Source organism: Chelonoidis abingdonii, chromosome 5 (genome assembly GCF_003597395.2).
Source record: "Chelonoidis abingdonii isolate Lonesome George chromosome 5, CheloAbing_2.0, whole genome shotgun sequence".
NCBI classification, from domain to species: domain Eukaryota; kingdom Metazoa; phylum Chordata; order Testudines; family Testudinidae; genus Chelonoidis; species Chelonoidis abingdonii.
In genome coordinates, this window is record NC_133773.1 from 77777855 (window position 1) to 77798252 (window position 20398).

Below are 20398 nucleotides of genomic sequence, written 5' to 3' on the forward strand. Positions count from 1 at the left end.
ACCCTCCTCACAGAGACAGTGCTGTTCTGCAGGTTGTATTTAGGTGCCTATCTCTGCTTGTGATTCTCAGTTATGAAGCCTCTCCTAGAGTTAGATGCCTATGACATTTCTTACAAGAAGCTGAGGGAGGAGGAGCAGCTCCCTCATAATCAGAGGTTGAGGTATTTGCCTGGGATGTGGGAGATCCTCGGTTCAAGACCCCCTCTGCCTAACGAGGAGAAGGGATTTGAACAGGGATCTGCCACCTCTCAGAGGAGTGTTCTAAACACCTGGCTATGGAATATTCTGATGTGTGTCTCCCTCAGTTTTGCCTGGAGGTGCTGTTCCACTTATGGATAAATAAATATTAATTGGGCCGGAGAGCGAGTGAGAATGACTCTGTTGCCTGTTGCTCAGGACACTCACCTAGGACATGAAAGAGGCAGGGCGTAGTCCTCTTGCTCCAGTGACTTTCTTTGATGATTTATCCACAGCAGAATAGCTTCACTGGGAAAGACTGAGGGAGCCCTATCTAGAATATCCCATCGTGCAATGCCCCTGAAAGGTGGCAGATCTCTGTTCAAATCCTCTTCAGGCAGAGTGGGACTTGAACTGGTGTCTCCCACATCCCGGTGTTGAGTCAGTTAGGTGAGCACTCTAATCACTGGGCTAAAAGTTATGAGAGAGCACCACCTCTCTTCCCTGTCTCTCCACCCTCCATGTTTTGTGAAGAGTTAGGTGACCTCTGAGCATGCCTACTGGACAGGGGCGGCGGCTCTAGCTTTTGTGCTGCCCCAAGCACAGCAGGCAGGCTGCCTTCGGCGGCGCGCCTGCGGGAGGTCCCCTGTCCTGTGGATTTGGCAGCTTGCCTGCGGGAGGTTCGCCGGTCCGACGCCGAATTGCTGCCGAATCGGCAGGACTGGCAGACCTCCCGCAGGCAAGCCACCAAAGGCTGCCTGACTGTCACCCTTGCAGGGACTGGCAGGGCGCCCTCCCGGTGGCTTGCCGCTCCAGGCACGCACTTGGAGTGTTGGTGCCTGGAGCCGCCGCTGCTACTGGATCACACATCGGTCAAGTAGATGAACAATCTGTCTTCCCCTGTTTGTGAATCATTTGGGGGTCAGGCGGGCAATCTGTGCCTGGATGCCTAGAAACAGCAGTATATATGCTCAGAGGCAAAAGCTTAGGCACCTAAGGAACTTTTTACTGCAAAAGCTTAGATGCCGAGCGAGTTGAGGCTTCCCCAGGGTTAGGTTTAACTGATAAAGAGTTTTGTGAATTGTGGTGGTGCCTAAAAATGGGATTTAGGTGTCTAAGTCTAGGGGTTAGGCACCTAGTATCTTTATGAATCATGCTTAAAGGGTTTTGCCACACAAGAAGTTTGTGGTGTAGAAAGGGATTGAAATCAAGTCCCAGCTTAGTGCCCTACCCACTGGACCATTCTCCCCTATAATTAGTTACAACTGAGAGTCTCTGCTTAGGAAATGCATTTAACACTGTAAATGCTAGGCACGGACTGATAATTTGCTCTTAGAGCTGACCTGAACAAGGATGGGATGCTTGCCTGTGCACATGGCCTGGCGCTAGTGTATTCTATGTATGTGTCATTAAACTACCATTTTTTTAAAAAAGGGTAAGACTTCTGTGTTTTTTCTATGCATGTCACGAGTATCTGCGTGGTTTTTTGATCTGTGTGTAATGTACTATGGCACGCATAAATACTACAGTGTTACAATGCAAGATAAAGTACAAAATAATCTATCTTGTCTTGCAGGAATGCTGCTGAAAGTGAGCAGAAAGTAAGAATGATGGAAGACTTAGATGTATGCTCTCCAAAATTTAGTTTCATAAGAGCAGAAAGTGAGATTAAGCAGCAGAAAGGTCGCATGTTATGTGATGTATTGTTGGATCAGGCAGTGTTACCTGGAGTGGGAAATATCATAAAAAATGAAGCACTCTTTGACAGTGGTCTCCATCCAGCTGCTAAAGTAGGTGAAATATTTCCAGGGATTCCCTTCTGTATTTATTGCAAGCAGCTATTAAGAAGTGTCCTGGGGGGCTGCTGCTGCAGGACACCTGCTGTTGGGGGGGCTGGGGCCAGTGGCTGCTCCGGCTGCTCCAGCTGCTCCAGGGATTGCTGCCCACCCGAGCAGTGGCCAGTGCGGCTTATTGCGGGGGGCCACTCCAGCAGCAGCCAGTGTGGCTGTTCCTGGGAGCACCTGAGCAGCTGCCCCCGGAGCCAGCTGCTTGGGCGGCCCTGGGGTCAGCCACACTGGCCGCTGTAGAAGTCATGGAGGTCATGAAAAGTCACGAAATCTGTGACTTCCATGACCTCTGTCAAAGACCCGGAGCCCTAGTCATAACTAGAGGTATGTGATCGGAATGGGTTTTATTTCCATATTGAAGCAGGTGGTGGAGATGTCACACACAGGAGAATTAAATTCTCTAATACAAGACTCTAAATCATGGATGTATTGGTGTTAACCTATAAACTCCATCAAGAAACCAAGAGGCAGCTAGTGCAGATTACTACATGAAACTAAAACCCATTCAACTGTCCTGCTGGGGACCATAAGGTCAACACTGAAGTAAAGCACTGAAAATTTGTAGTTCTTTTGGGGGAAGCAGCACAAAGTCAGACACTGTGGAATAGTAAGTAAGCATATTTGTGTGTATAAATATACAGCAAAGGAGGCAAAAAAGTATGAGAATATATGAGATCAAGTAGCTATATAATACCATGTTTGTTGGCGGTATTCATAGAGACACTTTAATTATAAATCTCTTTGCTCTAGTGTACTATAGTTGCTCTAGTGTATTATAGTTGTATAAACCTATTTTTTTTTTAAGCATTTTTGCCTTTTTCACAGGCTTGTCAATTGACAGATGAACAGACACGTCACTTGGTGAAAATGACCCGTGATTTTACTCTTCTCTTTTATAAGGTGAGGGCAATAACTTCTAAGAGAAAAAATCCACTGAAACTTTGCATCAAAATGTGTAAGCTGTAGGTAGCCATCTAGTGGAAACAGTAAAAAGATGCAATAAGTCAACATGCTGGAAGTGGGATGGACTTTTTGGTTCAGGCACTACTAACTGTTTGAGAAAAAGCAAGCAAATAATGTGAGATATTTGAAGGTAATTGGATCCTCACTGCTTTGTTCATAACATTTGATATAAGATGTGTGGGGTTATTTAAATACAAAGAGTAGATTTGATCTTGCGTTTTAGAATTTGAACTTAAATTTCGTAGAAATTCACCAAGACAATCTTCTCATTCACCAGGGATGAGTGGGGCTTTAAAATCCTGAATCCATTGAAGTCAGCATGAGAGAGACAGACAGTCTTGTGGTTAAAAGAACAGGCGTACTTGTGGCACCTTAGAGACTAACAAATTTATTTCAGCATGAGCTTTCGTGAGCTACAGCTCACTAGAACTGGGAGCTAGGAGATGTGGATTTTGTTCCTGGCTATGCCAGTGATTTTTAGCATGACGTTGGCTAAGTGGCTTACCCTTTCTGTGGCTTGGTTTTCCAATCTTTAAAATAGATGTAATATTCTGCATTTATACAGCATTTGCGTTGAAGGACCTCAAAGAGCTTTTAAAGAATGAAGTAAGCCCCTAAATCCTCCCTTAGGTAGCTCCTTAGCTAACCCATTTTGAAGTGTTATTAGTAAGAGTAGTAATATTTTATCTTTGTTTCTAAAATGTGAAATACTGTGGTGTATACAAATTCCAGTTAAACTTTACATGATGCAAATATTTTGGGTCCTGGTTTGTGTACACAAACATTGTTGGGTATTCTTAAAATTCTTAAAATGGGAAGGAATGCAAGTATTTAAACAAATGTTGCAAATTGCAGGAAGAATTGGCTGGTAATGAGAACATAATTCTAAATGTAGAACAGAAATCCAAGAAGAATTGAATTCTGAATATTTGAATGAAGTGGTATTCATGTTTGAATCTGATGCAAAGACAATAGATGAATATGGCCATTCTTAATTATCTCTGTAATTTACTTAGCTGCAAAGTTGTCAGTTTGTGTGTATGTGCTCTCTCTTTAGATTGGAAGATACAGATGTCTTGCGTTGGATCAAATCTCTTTATAATCACATTATAAACATGTTCTATTTCAGTGCCGCAAAACAGGATCAGCACTCTACAAACATTACAAGGTGTACAAACGCCCTAACTGTGGTCAGTGCAGTGGAAAGATCACGGTTTGTCGTTTAGGAGAGAATAACAGGATGACATACTTCTGTCCTCAGTGTCAAAAGGATAAACCTCAGCTTGTTGATGTTAGGTATGGCATTTGGTTTATAACCCTTTAAAGTGTGACCCTACTCTGAAAAGTGCTGAATAGAACTGCTCCCTGTGTGTATTCAAAACTCTCCATGCTGCCTTTACTACAAAAAGGAGCTTTTATTGTTTTCTTTTTTCTTGTGAGCACTGCAGCGCTAGGTCAGCTAAGAGAGTGAGCTGAATTCAATTCCTATTTGTGTGTCAACATAATTGTTGACTAAATTCCACACCATTTCAATTATTGGCTAAATTCCAATTTGAAATACCCTATTCAAACCTTTTTAAATTATTTGAACCATCAATTGTTAGCCTGCATAATGTGAATTTACATAACGATGTGAATTTAAAAGTTATCTTTACTCTTGCTCTAATTGTCCATCAATCATCTTTCACTCATTTATGTCATTTTGTCTTAAATTAGATCCAGATCCTGCAAATACATAAGCAGGTGCTTAACTTTGTACATATCAGTCCTGTTGATCTCACTGGGGTTGCTTGTGTAAAGCTAAGCACTTCTGTAAGTCTTTGAGGATCAGGATTTTAGATCATAAACTCTTCAGGACAGGGACCATGCCTTCCTATATATTTGTACAATGCCTAGTACATTAGAACCCTGGTCCTGACTGAGTCCTTTGGACACTACCACAGTGTAAATAACTAATAAGCCATTGAAGGCAATGGAACTTCCCAAATGTTGCTGAACAGATTTTGAAGTCAGTAAGGTTTCACGGTTTGGCTTACAAAATCCTTAACTGAGGCTGATGTATATGAAAGAAAGAACCCTACTTGACTCTGACCCCAGATGTATCTACTGAGGTCACAGTTAGGGGGGAAATAATTTTACTTTTAAACTAAGCCATTTGATATACAAGCTGTTGAAAGATAAAACTATAATTCTACAATAATGTTGGAACCTCACAGTGCTTTTCAGAACAGAATCACACTTCGGCATTTGAGGAATTTTAAATTAATACATAATTTTATTCAAATAAACTCATTAACCTTTTCATTTCTTTCAAATAGACTTTTTTTTTTTATAACTTATGGTTGAAAGATTTGGTTATAGTAATTTTATTTTAAAAAATGTGAGTATAACTGACATACTATACAAATGGATAGTAAAAGTATTTAAGAAAGTGTTTAATGTAAGATTCTGGTTTTGCAGCTGAAATATATTTTATGTGAGGAAATGGAAAAAATTAGAGAAGATGCCTACAGAAAGCTCCCCTGCCACAATGTACATATGTAGTGTTTTCTCTTCCTATTTTTCTTAGAGTGTAAATCTTGCTGTCCTTATTCAGATGATGTTTCACTGACGAAAATAATTGGTTACATGAGCAAGACCTGGCTTAACTTTACCTTAATATAATACTGTTTGAACCCAATCCTGTTCCCACTGATATTGAGGGGGAGCAGTGCCGAGCCCAGTGTTTACACAGATTACATATCTTGGGTACTTTGACTCAGCCACATTTCACAATGTGGTGGTAGAAATCATAACTTCTGCATTTTCATACCTTTTTATTAAAACTGTGCACCCTCTCTTACTATGACATAGGTTTTACATTAAATTTCCTTTCTTTTGTTTGTTTGCCAAACTTGACATTTTACAGAGGCTGGATTTCTAGGAAATGTTGAGCATCTACCCTCTGCAATTCGGGCCCTTTTTAAAGTGAATCAAGTTCCATCTTCTTACTGTTAACAGCTAAATGTTCCTAGTTAGCCTTTGCGATTTACACACTGTTGAGTTGAACAGGATAGAAAAGGAATTAATTCACATTGTTGATGTTGCTATTGGTTGGCTGTGATGTATAAAAGTGAATGAACCAGGCAACTGCATGTCTACATAATTTGTTTTGGCTTTATAGTTATAAATTTCTGTAATTTTATTCATTATATTTTAAATGAAAACTTTGTATTTGCAACATATAATGAAACAAAATTTTGCAGTCTTTGTCAAATCATGGGAATCTGCGACTCTTTATTTTTAATCATACTTTTGATTTTATCCTCATGAGTTTTGGGAGGATTTTACTCTTTGTGCCAATGAGACATTTTCAGGCTTAGACAATTGTGCTAGCCGCAGTCTTTCTGCTTGGAAAGTTGGGAAGGGAGAAAATACATTGATATCACAGAGGAGCAAGGGATACAACTTCCAGTTCCTCATTTTCATTGAGGCTTCTGTTCTTTAGTGTATACGAAACTTTTGAAAACTTTACCCAAAACTTCATTAAAAATTTTTTAGCTAAGAATAGAGAACGTTTAAATCCCCACCACCATCACCACCTTCTCAGGTAATTATAACTCAAATAGCTGAAGGGATTTTGCTAAAGGTTTTTTTAAACCTTTGAGCACAGATCAAACAAAGAAAACTTCAGCTTATAGGATAAATATTTCACATGCTAATAACTTTCTGAAAGTATGGAGGAAGAAGGTTATAATGAGAAGTCTCTCTAGCAGCAGGCTGGGGTGAGAGTGGTATTCTATGGTGTCAAGTAAACAGAGAATGATACAGAAAAAAATCTGCTTTTTTCTCACTCCCTCCTAGAACAGACTGGTATGCTAGAACTCAGACGACAGTAAAAGTGAAGCTGTGCAATATTGTCCTTTTAAGGAAACAGTAAAAGAAACAATATAATTTCTCATTTGAAAAAGCTATCTGGTAAAGGTAGACATAGACCAAAATAATCTCCCTTTTCTCCCAGCGCTATTGTTATTCAAGTGTCAGAGCACAGTATATTCCATTGCTTTGTGTTTTCTATTAGACAATACCTTTCCCAGAATGAAAATGCACTTATTTCAGGTGTCAAGGATTTTATAAAAAGGCTGATTTACTGCTTCAAGATGCTCTGATTTTTAAGGCCAGAAGGGAGCATTGTGACTTGTTGCAGGTGACGGTCTGATTAAAGTATCCTAAAGACTTAAAGATTGGAGACTTGCTTGGATTTTATAACATGAAGGAATTCTATTAAATGTTCTTTAAGATAATGAAATGACAAAATTCCAGTGAACTAAGAATAAAAATATTTTAGATTACTAAGCAGTCTAGAGCTGTCACAGATCCAGTCAAGCACCCGTCTTGGCCACTCACCAGACTGCTGTGAGGGGATCCAACTGCTGAATCCTTGGGTGTTTTAAGCCTCAGTAGTCTGAACAGAGTCCAGGCCCTGCTCTTTCCTTGGGGTCCTTAGGGTGTGCACCCCCACAGTGTCTCTATGTCCAGCACCTGCTTATGAGAGCCACAATCATACAGCCAGCTGCCCATCCCTTGAAGGGTGCTGATCCTTCAGACTTCCCCCTATAGCTTAAACACATCTTCTTCCAGAGCTCCAACTGTGTGGGTGTTCTGGGCCCACAGTTTACCTCCTCCAGGGACACATGAGTAGTGTAACACATAACACACTTTGCCCAGGATTCTAAAATCATTGCTCTTTACCTAATTGCACAAGAAATACAAAGTTCTGTGGAAAAAATAAGAAGCCACCACCACTACCAGCACTATTGTTTTTTGCGAGAAAGCAATTAGGTGCCCAATTCTGGGAGAGGGTTTATTGCTGTAAATTCTATGAAGAGAGAGGCACCTCTCTCCAGCCCAGACATAGATGCATACAAATCTTTGAGGGGCGGGACTTAATACCCACCCCTCTCCTTGGCATTTCCTACTGGCTAGGTTAGGCAGCTCCGCACTCATCTGACTGGTTTTTGTGGATTCCATTCTTAGGTGCATGATTCTCTCAATGCATTGTACAGGGAGCATGCCTGCCTCGAGGCCGTGGATTCTGCTAGGCAGCAAGTTGCCTAAATGTTAAAAATTGCAGTGTTGAGTCTAAATCCCCTTTTTGGATCTAGCCCTTTGGGCAGAGATGGGCAAACTACAGCCCGTGGGCCGCATCCGGTCCATCAGACATTTTAATCCGGCCCTTGAGTTCCTGCCAGAAAGCGAGGTCTGGGAGCTTGCCCCACTCTGCATGGCTCCTGGAAGCGGCAGTAGTCCGTCCTCTGGCTCCTATGCGTAGGGGCAGCCAGGGAGCTCCACACACTGCCCCCATTCCAAGTGCAGTTCCACAGCTCCCATTGGCTGGGAACCACAGCCAATAGGAGCTGCAGAAGCAGCACCTGTGGATGAGGAAGCATGCCGAGCCACTTGGCTGCACTTCTGTGCTGGAGCCAGAGGGGGGACATGCGGCTGCTTCTGGAAGCTGCTTGAAGTAAGCGCCACCTGGAGTCTGCACTCCTGACCCCCTCCCTCTGAACCCCTTGGTCCTAGTCCGGAGCACCCTCCTGCACTCCCAACCCCTCATCCTCAACCCCAGCCCAGAGCCCATACCCCTGGCTGGAGGTCCCCACACCCCAACTCCGTGCCCCAGCCCGGAGCCCCCTCCCGCACCCTGAACTCCTCATTTCTGGCCCCAGTCCCCAATTTTGTGAGCATTCATGACCCACCACACAATACATAGTTAGGGTGCCTCATGCTTTCATTTTCCTCTATGAACCAGGCTCCTTGGTCAGACTACATGTCCCAGGATGCAATATGGTCTCTCTCCTTGAAGAGGAGAGGTGATGCATCAGGGAAGTCCTTGGCTGTGGTGCATCATGGAAAATGTAGTCGGGCCAGGGAGCTGGGCTAACACAGTGGAAAGGGGCATGAAGCAGCTAATGAAAACTTCCAGGGAGTATTTCAGCAGCATTTCCAAATTTTAAAAAATCTATTTTTAGATTAAATATTGTTTTCTGATGAACCTACGTTTTTGTGGCAAGACACTTCTGCAAAAAAATTTTAGCCAAAACCTGAGTTTTTTGGTCAGTTTTGATGGATTTTTTTTTAACTAGTATTAATAAAACCTTTAAAAAATATTAGTACCTATTGTATCATTATCTGCTGCTGAACTGGCTTCCCAGAATCCAAACAAGGTAATATCAGGGGAAGCAAGAGAAGGTGAAACTTTTAAAAAGTAAATAATTCTTACCTCTCACAAAATTGATACATTTATAAAATACAATCCTAGGCATGCTTAATATGGTAGCAGAGCTCGGAGGGGCTTGCTGCTTGCCACGAGCAAAGCATTGTGAGAGACAGCCCAGATAGCTTTTTCAAATGAGACTGCAGTTGGACAGTTAAGGGGACAGAGCTGTGTGCCACAGTCCCAGGCTGCACCCTGGGGATCCCATCAGGGATAGCAATCCTTGAAATCATGTTACTGTTTCATATCCACCACTATAGTGCTGAAGTGTATCAACAAAAGAGTATAGTAATGTATCATGAAAACAGTTGCATGTCAGATTTCTGGAGATGAATTAAGATCTTTGTACAACTTGGCGAGTCAATCAGAGTCAGGAATGTGGTATCTGGATTTACAGCTATGACAAAAAAACAAAACAAAACAAAACTGGTGGATTTGTTTGTTTAAAGCTCTGATTCTGAACAAGTTCCTCAATACTAAACCTATTTCAGCCATATGCATAAAACTGATATTGTACGAGACTGATTTATATATTTAATATTTTTGGTTCCTTTTCAGTGAAAGGTAAATAAATGCTTATGCTTATTATGTGTAAGTGTTAAATTCCCATTTCAGTTTGAAATCAAGGTTGTATTCCCTATGCTAGCACTGATTCACTGTATGATCTTGTTCAAGTCAGCTTCTCTGTGCCATTTGGTTCATTGTTGATGAATACTGTCAGGGGGAAGGAAAACAATTGGACTACTGGATACTGACTCCCTACACTCTATTGCTTATTGCTGCTGGTTGCAAGAGGCTATAGCATGATGATATGTAACATAGCGTATGATAATTAACCTCTGTTAAAGCACTTTGAGATCCTCTGAGATGCCATTTTAGTTTGAACTATTTTTTTTATTGGCCTATTCAGCATTGAGGAGGATTTGTCCTTTGGGTAAAGGAATCGTCTAACTAATCCAAACTATGATATACAGCTGTAGCCCTGGGTATCACTTGTTCTCCAGCCCCGCATCTCCCAATACATGCTGGATGCAAGGCAATTTGTGGAAGAAACTTCACAAAAGGTTAACTCCATTTTGTTTTGTTTCACAGCAAACTGCCAACTAGAAATAGCCTAATTGGCTGGGCATATGGCAGGGGGTCATGTTCTAATGAACATGTAGCTCAGAAATCTGAAGAAGAGTGGACATGTACTATCTGCACTCTAATAAACAAACCTTCTGCTAAGATCTGTGATGTTTGTTTGACTTCAAGGCCTGAAGGTAATGATGGCTTTTGTGTGCTGCTTTTGTAGTTTGTTTACAGTATTGACATGTTGTAGAAAATGATATTGAGAATCGGTTTTTTGTTTTTTGTTGCAAACTCCAGTCTTAGTTTTAATTTTAAAACCAAACTTTAAGGACAGATTTTTAGTGAATTTCAACCCAGAATATAACCTTGTAGGTTATTTTTACATGAGTAACTGCATATCCAATTATTACCTTGTGTGCATGGATGTAGATTTTGCACAAGAACACCAAGAGGTAACTTATTTGACCCTTTGAATTCTGTAATACAGGGGTCAGCAACCTCTGGCATGCGGCTCACCAGGGTAAGCACCCTGGCGGGCCGGGCCAGTTTGTTTACCTGTTGTGTCAGCAGCTTTGGCGGACTGCGGCTCCCACTGGCTGCGTTTTGCCATCCCAGGCCAATGGGGGTGGCAGGAAGTGGCGCAGGATGTGCTGGCCATGGCTTCCCCCCACCCCCATTGGCCTAGGAAGGCAAACCATGGCCAGTGGGAGGTGCGGTCCACCAAACCTGCCAAGGCGGCAGGTAAACAAACTGGCCCGGCCTGCCAGGGTGCTTACCCTGGCGAGCCGTGTGCCAGAGGTCGCCAACCCCTGCTGTAATATTTGCTCACTAATAGTCTAATTTTGCAAAGTGCTGTGCGTGCTTAACTCCACTCTGTTCAGAGTAGGGATGACTCTCAGCTCTGTTAGTGCCCTCTTGCAGTCAGGATACCTCCTACTAGACTATGCTGCTTTTGACTAGATCCCCCTGAGACTACTCAGTAGCAACTGTGGATGGGACCAAGAGTGTGGGGAAAAGAGCTCTGAACTGTAATACCTCCTGCCTGGATTTGTCTGGAAATCTGTGTACCAGGCAGGGAATGGTGGAGAGTAGATTTCCCTGGGCTCCATCATTTCCCAGGTCCAACTCTACTGCATAGGTCTGCATAGAGACATTAAGTGGGGCAGGAGCGAGGAGCCCTTCCCAATTCTTCCAGATGAAAAGGAGATCTGTGTACAAAGGGAACTCTGAAAAACTGCCTAAGTTAAGAACCCAGCTCGAAAATCCTTTGGTTGCTACATGTATTCTAAGAATCTGCATCATAAGACCAAATGTGTTTTTAAGGAAGACTGCTTACATCACAGGCACATGTGCCTTTTTACCTCAAAAACACTTGCATCTCTACACTATGCTTATGCTTCCTATGTATATGTGCAAGAAGTTTAAAAGATCATATTGATTGTCAAAACCAATTAGGGCACTTTAACACACAATTCCCACAATGTTTTGAAATTCCCTAGTCGATTTGAAAATCTTAATCGTAGTGCTGATGTTTCTACTATAATATATAATTTATGATTTAAACAGAGGCAATTAATTCATTCTGGGTGTCTTTTTGTACTGGGAGTGAGATGCTTTGACTCCTTTGCCATGTTTAGCTGGCACAAATGTCTTTCCTCAGGCCAGGAAAGAAGAAAAGTGTTTCTCTCTGCAGCTAGCACAGATTTCTGTTGACAGCAGAGGCTGAGCTTGCTGGTTCTTTTCCTCCAGAATCCCAGTGTGAGAAACCTGTCTGCAAACTCAGATTTGCCAATTAACTTTTTTTTTTAAATTTATACACCCACCTGATTTTTTAAAACTTACAGCAATCTCTGTACAACAAAGGCATTGTAGCCTTAGGCTTTAGAACAAAATCCTGATTATTCTGTTTCTTTTCCTCCACTTCTTTCCCCATTCCAATCATATAGCACTTAAGCTTTTATCAAAGACTGAGGTCTGTAACTTGAGGATTTGGTTAATTCAGTGAAACATCTTTATCTACAAAATTTCAATTACATATTTTTGTTTAAATCAAATTTTCTTCACGTTGCAGAAAGTAGTATGTAAAGTGGCTTTTTTTTTTTTCTACTGTAGGGCTTTATCATTCACTTGTCTTTATAGACATTGAGATTCTTGGTCCTTTTTGGTTCAATTTTATATAATTAATTTTCCCCCTGAAGTTTCAGTTGTGAACAGTATTCTACACTTGTGTAGTACTGTTACCTGCTGTTAAACAGCTGCCATGTTTGACTCCAAAAATGGCTGAACTTCTATGACGGAGGAAAATAAATCCTGTATATATGTAATCTGTGAAGTAGTCTATATTGATGTATGGCAGATGTTAATACATGCAGTTTGTGTATGAACTGTAGACAAACTTTCACACAAATGGATAACCAAGAATTTTTTCTCCAAGTTTCAAAGGTAGAGAATGATGAAGATTCTACAGCCTCTAATAGCAGCTTAGTCAAGTACCCTTGTAACTGCTTTGGAAAGCCAAACACAGAAATAAAGGTCAATAGGAAAACCACATTTGGAATGACAACTCTAGTTTTGACAGATCTCAGCAGTAAATTCACTCCCTTAAAAAATGACAGAAGTGATAGCCAAATGCCAGATGGGGATTCTCACTGTGACTCTCCAAGAAACTACAGCTATTGCCAGAATAACACCCACCAGAGGGGTGGAAAAAAGTATGAATTTCATTCAGCAAACTCACTCACTGCAGTAAATACAGCATCACCCTCCCACCGTCAGGCTGATTCTTCTAATCCAGTGCCGAAGAAACAGAAGATTGATCATTCATTCTCAGATTTCAAAAGTAACGTGAGTTTGTCAAATAGGTATGTTATTTTCCAAAACTTAAACAAGCTTTTCAGATGAAGTGCATCAGTCTTCTATAAAAATAAATTTTCTAACTGGAAATTAATGTAGGTCTGTGTTTGGGGGGAAATTTGGTTTTGGCCTTGGATGTTTTATTTTAGGAACCTAAGCCAGTTCACTTATTTCTCTTGTGCTGGTGTGACTGAGCAACGTCAAAAGTGCTTGCTGTAACTTCAGAAGGCTCAGAGGCAGAAGGGAGGAAAGCCCAGGGGGAGACATTAGCCTGGAGATGGGACAATATGTTCCGTGGAAATGAGACAAGTCAGAGAGTTGAGTGAGAGTCGGGGGATTGGGGAGGGAGAGAACAAAGCCAAAACAGGAAAATTCACAGAAAAGGAAGAAAATAAGAACAGATTTTTAAAAAAAACAAAAAGGAGACAGCAAAAGGGGATTAGGGCATGATGAAAGTGTGCCAATCTATTACCATTAAAGGCTGGGAACCACTGGGTTGGCTGATTCTGATACATTTATGTCAAAGCCTGACACAAACATGTTTCACTGTCTGCAACCTTGTCTCCAAAGAAACAGGAATTAGTGGGTGAGCATTGCAGGAACAATGTGATTGGGTGCCTTGGTGGATGAACCACGGCTTCCCACATCCAAGAGCCCAGTATGTGATCACACTGTAATAAGAGAACTTTGAACAGTATTTACTTAAGTATTGCTTCTGTTCCACTGACGTTTCAATTACTATCACTATCATTTCTGGAAAGAGATGGGATGAAATATCATCACGTTTTTGGGGACCAGACTATGGGATATTATTATGTGGGTCTTGCTCTCTCTTGTTAGAGCCATTCCACAACAATTAAATAAGTAAACACTAAGTGGGCCAGAAAGAAAAGCAATCACTATATAGTCCAGTAAAATAGGCGTCCCAGTAAAATTGGGAAGAAATCTCCGTATATCACAAGGGTGTTTCTGGCACTTGGATATTATATAAAAGGACCCACATAGGTAAAAATGAATATAGCTTACAAACACTGTGACTTTCTTTTTTTAAATCATATTCTTTCTAATTTTCAGGTTAGGTACACTACATAGTGCTGCTAGACCATCAGTTTAAGGAACATATCTTTAATGCAGCCTCATTCTGATTAGCATGAGCATTCTATTGGGCACATTCAGAACACATTCATCCAATAAAATACATTCTTCCTAGTGGCACTTCCACTCAATGAATTGTATAAATTTCAAATTCCTTTGGTTTGGTTTGTTTCATTTTCCTTTGACTAATCGCAGTAATATATCCTGAACAGCAGCTGAAAATGAGCTACTCTAGAAACACTGGAACCAATCATAAAACTAGCCACCAGTGCAATTTTTCCCTGGTAATCTCTGGTCTCTGTGGTTAATTGGATTGTAATTATATTATTCAGTGCAAACATCCACTGGGCCTTGGACCTTGATTTCTGTCTAAAATGAAAATATCTTTAATTGCCTTGGGGTGCAGGAATTCATTCATTCTAGATGATTAAAAAAGCATAATAGTTCCAGTATTACTTTGATCGTTTCAGGTTTTTTAATCTTTTCGGAAATGTTTTGTTTTAAAACAAGAACTAATTTTATAGCAAAGATTATCAGGCCACTGCAGTTATTTCATTATATTTTGCACATTTAAAAGCCAGATTCTCAGTTCTAACTGGTTAGAGAAATCCATCCAGTGATGGGCATGAAGGGGCCTCTTGATCCTGTGTTAAAATTCACTACCAAATTTAAGAGAAAGTTGGAGGGATAGTTCTTCTTTCCATGGAGTTATTCCATCTTTGGATCCCTTCCAGAGGTGACTTACTCTTGTGAAAAAAACAAAAAACACTACTTCTGAAGACCTCTTTCTTTCATTTTATTTTTTGGCTGCTGTTGCTGCTGCCGCTACCTTGGGAATGGACAAAATTATTATATATATTATATTATTTGCATTCACTTGCCAAAAAAAAATGGTTCTACAAGGTCATATACCCTGCTTCAAATTTCACAAGTTAAACATTGGCCTGTTCTGTCATACATATTTAGTTTAATTTTTCCTAGACAGCATATAATAAATACCTTTCAGAACAGCTTCAAAGGATGCAGTCAATTTGAAAATCACACTTGTTTGAAAATTTGTGACCTACTCTAGTTAAGAGAAATATCTAAGATTACTAAAATGGAAATGAGTGAATGGGAAAAATATTTCTCTTCCAGTTTGTTTACTTTGTGCATTTGACAGCACTTATGTCCAGGCTTCAGAGGTGCAGAGCAACCTAGATTTCCATTGGAAAAATAAGCTTTTAGCATCTGGTCAGTTTCATTGCAGCCTGATGATTATCTGAACTCAGCTGTGGTAAATCAGGATGGATGAGTCAGTGGAGCTATGCTGATTTACCCCAGCTGAGGATCAGTCCCATGATCTTCTGCACTAGCCTTTCACTTTACCTTGCTGAAAGATCTATCACATCATCAGAAGGCAGAAAATTTATTATGAAAAGTCAAGTTGATAGAGCGCTTTTAACGTATTTGTTTGCCAGGTGGTGTTTCCGCCTTCCTTGGTTATCTGAGTGTGTTTTTTTTTAAAAATGGGAAAACAAGTTAATGAATTTGTTAGCCTCAGACTTCTCCTATTTGCAAGTACATGTTCACTTAGTACATGGGGCTTATCATGTCCTAAAGAGAGAGGGAAGAAATTTTTCTTGAAAGCTCGTTTAAAAAATTGAGCAAATGACAATGAGTTATAGACCAAACACCAAAGATAAATTCTGCCTTTTGCTTAAATATGTATATTCCCATTACCTTAATATTGCAAAGTAATTGGCTAACAATCATATTTTAAATAAGGTTAGGTGAGAGGTTCTTCTGTACTACTGTGATTGTATCCAAAGAGACCATTAGGCTCACCAATGATCTTCACTAGTCTTTCAAACCAGAGGTTCCAACATGAACCTCTGTTGGAAAGTGAATGTTTGTAGACATTCCCCACATGGACCCATTTAAAAATAAACATGGTGGGCTGAGCCCTGAACAAACACAGACCCTGATAGGACAAAATGCAACAGATTGGAAGTAACTGAGGTGGTCAAGGGAGAGAAAGGAGACATGATAACAGTAATGGGAACACAAGGTTACGCAGATAACTTGTGCATAAAATGCCTCAAATTTCCTGGTCAGATTTTTGCTCTTTAAGGTAGAGATGAATGAATCTCTTACATTTTCACCTCAGTTTATATCATTAGTAGAAGGCTGTTCCACTCCGCAAACATGACATGTAACCTGTACCTGTTAAAAACAGATTCCTTTTTTTCTCTAAAATACTTTTAAAGAAAACTCACCTAATTTAAACTGTAGGTAACTAAGAAATATGTCCTTCTGTGTTGAATTCAGATAAAATCTCCAACTATTATTAACAACAGTAGGGGAGAACAAAGCTTCCTTACCAGCTGTCAGTCATCTAGACAGTTCCTTGTTGGAATATGATTGAGATCACTACAGTAGATTTGATCAAAGAAGGTAGAAAATTCTCTAAAGTGAACAAGTAGGTAAAGATCCTTGTCTAAGCTATTTGTGATGGTTTTCCATGGCATGAGAGACTGAGAAGATTATGACTAACCTTTCTTGCTGCTGAAATTCAGGATGTCTTAAACTAGATAACATCTGATCCATAGTGGGAAAACTGGTATGTACACCTCGATATAACGCTGTCCTCAGGAGCCAAAAAATCTTACCGTGTTATAGGTGAAACTGCATTATATCGAACTTGGTTTGATCCACTGTAGTGGACAGCCTTGCCCCTCCGCCCCTGTCCCAGAGCACTGCTTTACCGAGTTATATCCGAATTCATGTTATATTGGGTCACGTTATATTGGGGGAGGTATATGTAAAAGCCCTGAGGTAAGACAGCTTCTAGATATATACTGGAATGTACTACTTTTTTTTTTTTTTTTAGAAGTTTAAATTTTAGCATTCAATGTCAGTGAAATTCATCCATTTTAAATATAAAGAACCAAAGGGGTGGATTAGAAAAATTCTATCCAGCTGTCACTCTGTGCAAAGGTACATTATTGATAATCCTGTCTTACAAGCAGGAGTGTGTGTGTGTGTGTGTGTGTGTGTGCGCGCGCCTGCAGGGAGGGGGTTGGTGGTGCTAATCCCTGTAATATGCAGGAGTTATTTTGTAACCTGTCATTGCAGTGAGCATCGAGTTAACATGACAGATGGTATTTGTACCTTAAATGCGGTCAGTCCTCGCTGCAGTAAACACAACCGCCTCTGCAGTCTCAGAGTTGTGAGAAAGGAGGGAGAAAACAAGGGCAGACAATTTTATACTTGTCCTCTACCCAGAGGGACTCAGTGTGACTATTTTGAAGTAAGTACAAGACTTCGGGCCTTAGTTTTAAGCTTTCCAATGAAAGAAACAAAACTGTTATTCATCAGTCAAAACCCCCTTTTTTGCTTTAACTATGTCCTTTCTTTTCCTCAAATATTTTTAATGTTTTAGAAAGTATGAATTGTCAGCTTAATATCTAATGTTCACAAGTTCATATCATTTCCTATTTATTTAATAGGAAAAAAAAAACATGGAAAATGGATGCGATTCTGGCCTATTGTTTTGTACCTGAGGAAGATTGGATTGTTGGTTTTAAAATTACTATTATTCAAAAATCGGAGGGGTAGCCATGTTAGTCTGGATCTGTAAAAGCAGCAGAGAATCCTGTCCTATGTTCCAAAACGTCTGTCAGTCTGTAAGGTGCCACAGGATTCTCTGCTGCTTTTATTATTCAAAAGTAATGTCTTGAGGGAGATCCCACTTTGGCTACATCTATGCTATCTGCTAGGTGTGTTTCTCTTGCTCCCATACATATATTCATGCTGGCTCTCATCAAGTTAGTGCAAGTATAAATAGCAGTGTAGCCGCGGTGGCAGCAGAGGGTATGTGCTCGGTCTGTTTAAGCCATATCTCTGCAGCCACCACCCATACCATCACAGCTACACTGCTATTTATACTTGTGATGGCCCAATGAGAGCAGGGGAATCATACCCCTAGCCTGGAGTGTAAACCTTGCCTGTATGCAGTTCAGTAGTAATTGAAATATTTTAAAAAATCCCATTGTAGTAGTAGTAGTGAAGAATCAGAGTATGACTGTGTATGCATATTTGCAATCTTCTGTATCTGAGCACTATAGGAAAATGAAATTTTATCTTAGATAAAATTTCAAAGGTATCCAAGTTCCACTAACTTTCAACTTAGGCTCCTAAGGGCTGGAATTTCAGAAGTATTTAGGTGAAGTGCAGATAGTTACCTAATGGGATTTTCAAAAGTGCCTTAGCAGAGTAGGCATATAATTCCCAGTTCACATGCTCAGTTATTTGAGGCTATCACTTGGGTAAAGAAAATGTGTGTACCACCTCCAGAGTGTGGTGAACTTAGGCCCATTGTTCTACTGCAGTTTGTACGTGGGGTGGGGGTTGGGGGGGGCGACGACTGGTGCATTCAAGTCAGTGGCTTTAGGACCATGTGACCAAGAAAGATTCCCCCTCAAATGCCACATGAGTCTAATTAGTAACAACACTTGCTTCCCTTCATTATTCTTAGTAAAATGAGGAAATTGCAACTTAGACCTATTGATCTACATATGGGACTATCGGGTCACTGAGAAGAACTTGTAACTCAATAATTCATTTGCAACACTCATCATTCAGAAGACAGGTGCATTTTAAAACCAAGTTGAAGTTATGTGTATATAATTTATTTACTGTAACTTCAGTTATAGCTATGGAAGTCAAACTACCTGACTCTAAGAAATGAAACAAGCAGTTTTAAGAGGAGCTTTTTTTGATTGCCACTTGCATGGGAGGGCTTATCCTGTAGGTCTGAATTTTTCTCATTGGTTCATAAAAAGGAATTTGACCATTAGACACAGTGACACCCATGGTAAATTAATAATTTCTCTTCGCAGTGGGCAGACTTACAGTTTCCATTCTGCAATCATGGGAAACGCTGCATTATGAGGACAGTGTTGAAGATTGGGCCTAATAATGGAAAGAATTTTTTTGTGTGTCCTTTTGGGAAGGATAAACAGTGTGATTTCTTCAAGTGGGCAGAAAATGGACCAGGAATGAAGATTATTCCAGGATGTTGAGATTTTCATCTATGGTGACACTGGACTTTTCATATTATGTGTACTATAGTTCTGTGCTCCAAAGTGATTATTTTAGGAGATTCATTCTCAGGTGACATTTCACAATAAAAAAATTGCCTAGATTCTGTTTGGAAAGGAAAAATGTGAGTGAGGAGTTAGAGAAAATGTTATTTTTTGTTCATTCCTTGTCGTTGTAGCTGTTTTATCTAATTGTAGCATCTTACATTAACTGCTAATTCTGAATCTGGCATTCTGAAAATTAAACAATGGTAATATATCATTAGCATGCTAGTTTCCTGGGAGAAGACCTAGTCTGAAGGGGGAATAATGTATCTGTCATTAAGATGTAGCTGTCACTTGCAGTTTATGATGTATTGTAATATTCTGTCAGTGCAATATTTCTGGTTTTGATTGGAGTCTGTCTGTTCCTTACGTAAGCGTTGTGTTAGTTCCTCAGCATTGCAGGTGTTCAAATATTTATTGTTATATGTGATTTCTGAAAATGTAACTTCTCAATATATTTTAAAAAATTGGATTTTAATATAACTTCTCACATAATGGAAGGTGAAAATTTGGTGTTCAATAAAATTTAAGAAAAATCACTTTTTAAAATTTTTTTTATATAGATTCATGTTTAATGGTTCGTTATGAGGCTCAATGTATTTGTACACTCAAATCTTATCATATTAATGAGTTCACTATTGTTGGTTAGCCTTGTAATAGAAGACACTAACTTTTGTTTTATAATTTTACAGATCTCTCTAATGCATATTTTAATCTGTCTTAATGACTCTAGTGGCACTTAATAGACCCCTGAAAGGATGTTACTCGTGTGCTATTGTATAACAATACTAAAGACCCTAATTCTGTTGTGATTCACAATCAGTGTAAATCCGTTAAGCAACAGTGCTATTTATTCTTAACAGCTTCTGGAAATTTATATTTGCATATGTCATGTCTGTGTGGCTGTTGTTCATGGTCATGGAATAGAGGAAGAAATGGAGGGGGGAAAGAGAATCAAAAAACCTTACACTTCCTCACTAAAATATAATCTGCTCAAAGTAGTAAGC

General features: G+C 40.0%; 1 protein-coding gene across 1 annotated transcript in view; it reads left to right on the forward strand.

Moving 5' to 3' along the window:
* The window catches only part of NEIL3 (nei like DNA glycosylase 3), a 31466-nt gene extending 11550 nt beyond the window's left edge, over positions 1-19916 (forward strand). The window contains exons 4-10 of the mRNA XM_032783537.2: positions 1754-1967; positions 2850-2924; positions 4117-4283; positions 10336-10505; positions 12749-13175; positions 17380-17554; positions 19146-19916. Coding sequence (XP_032639428.1) covers positions 1754-1967; positions 2850-2924; positions 4117-4283; positions 10336-10505; positions 12749-13175; positions 17380-17554; positions 19146-19328 — 1411 coding nt within the window. The 3' untranslated portion in view covers positions 19329-19916. The remainder of the gene's footprint in view (positions 1-1753; positions 1968-2849; positions 2925-4116; positions 4284-10335; positions 10506-12748; positions 13176-17379; positions 17555-19145) is intronic.
* Positions 19917-20398: the final 482 nt, after the last annotated feature.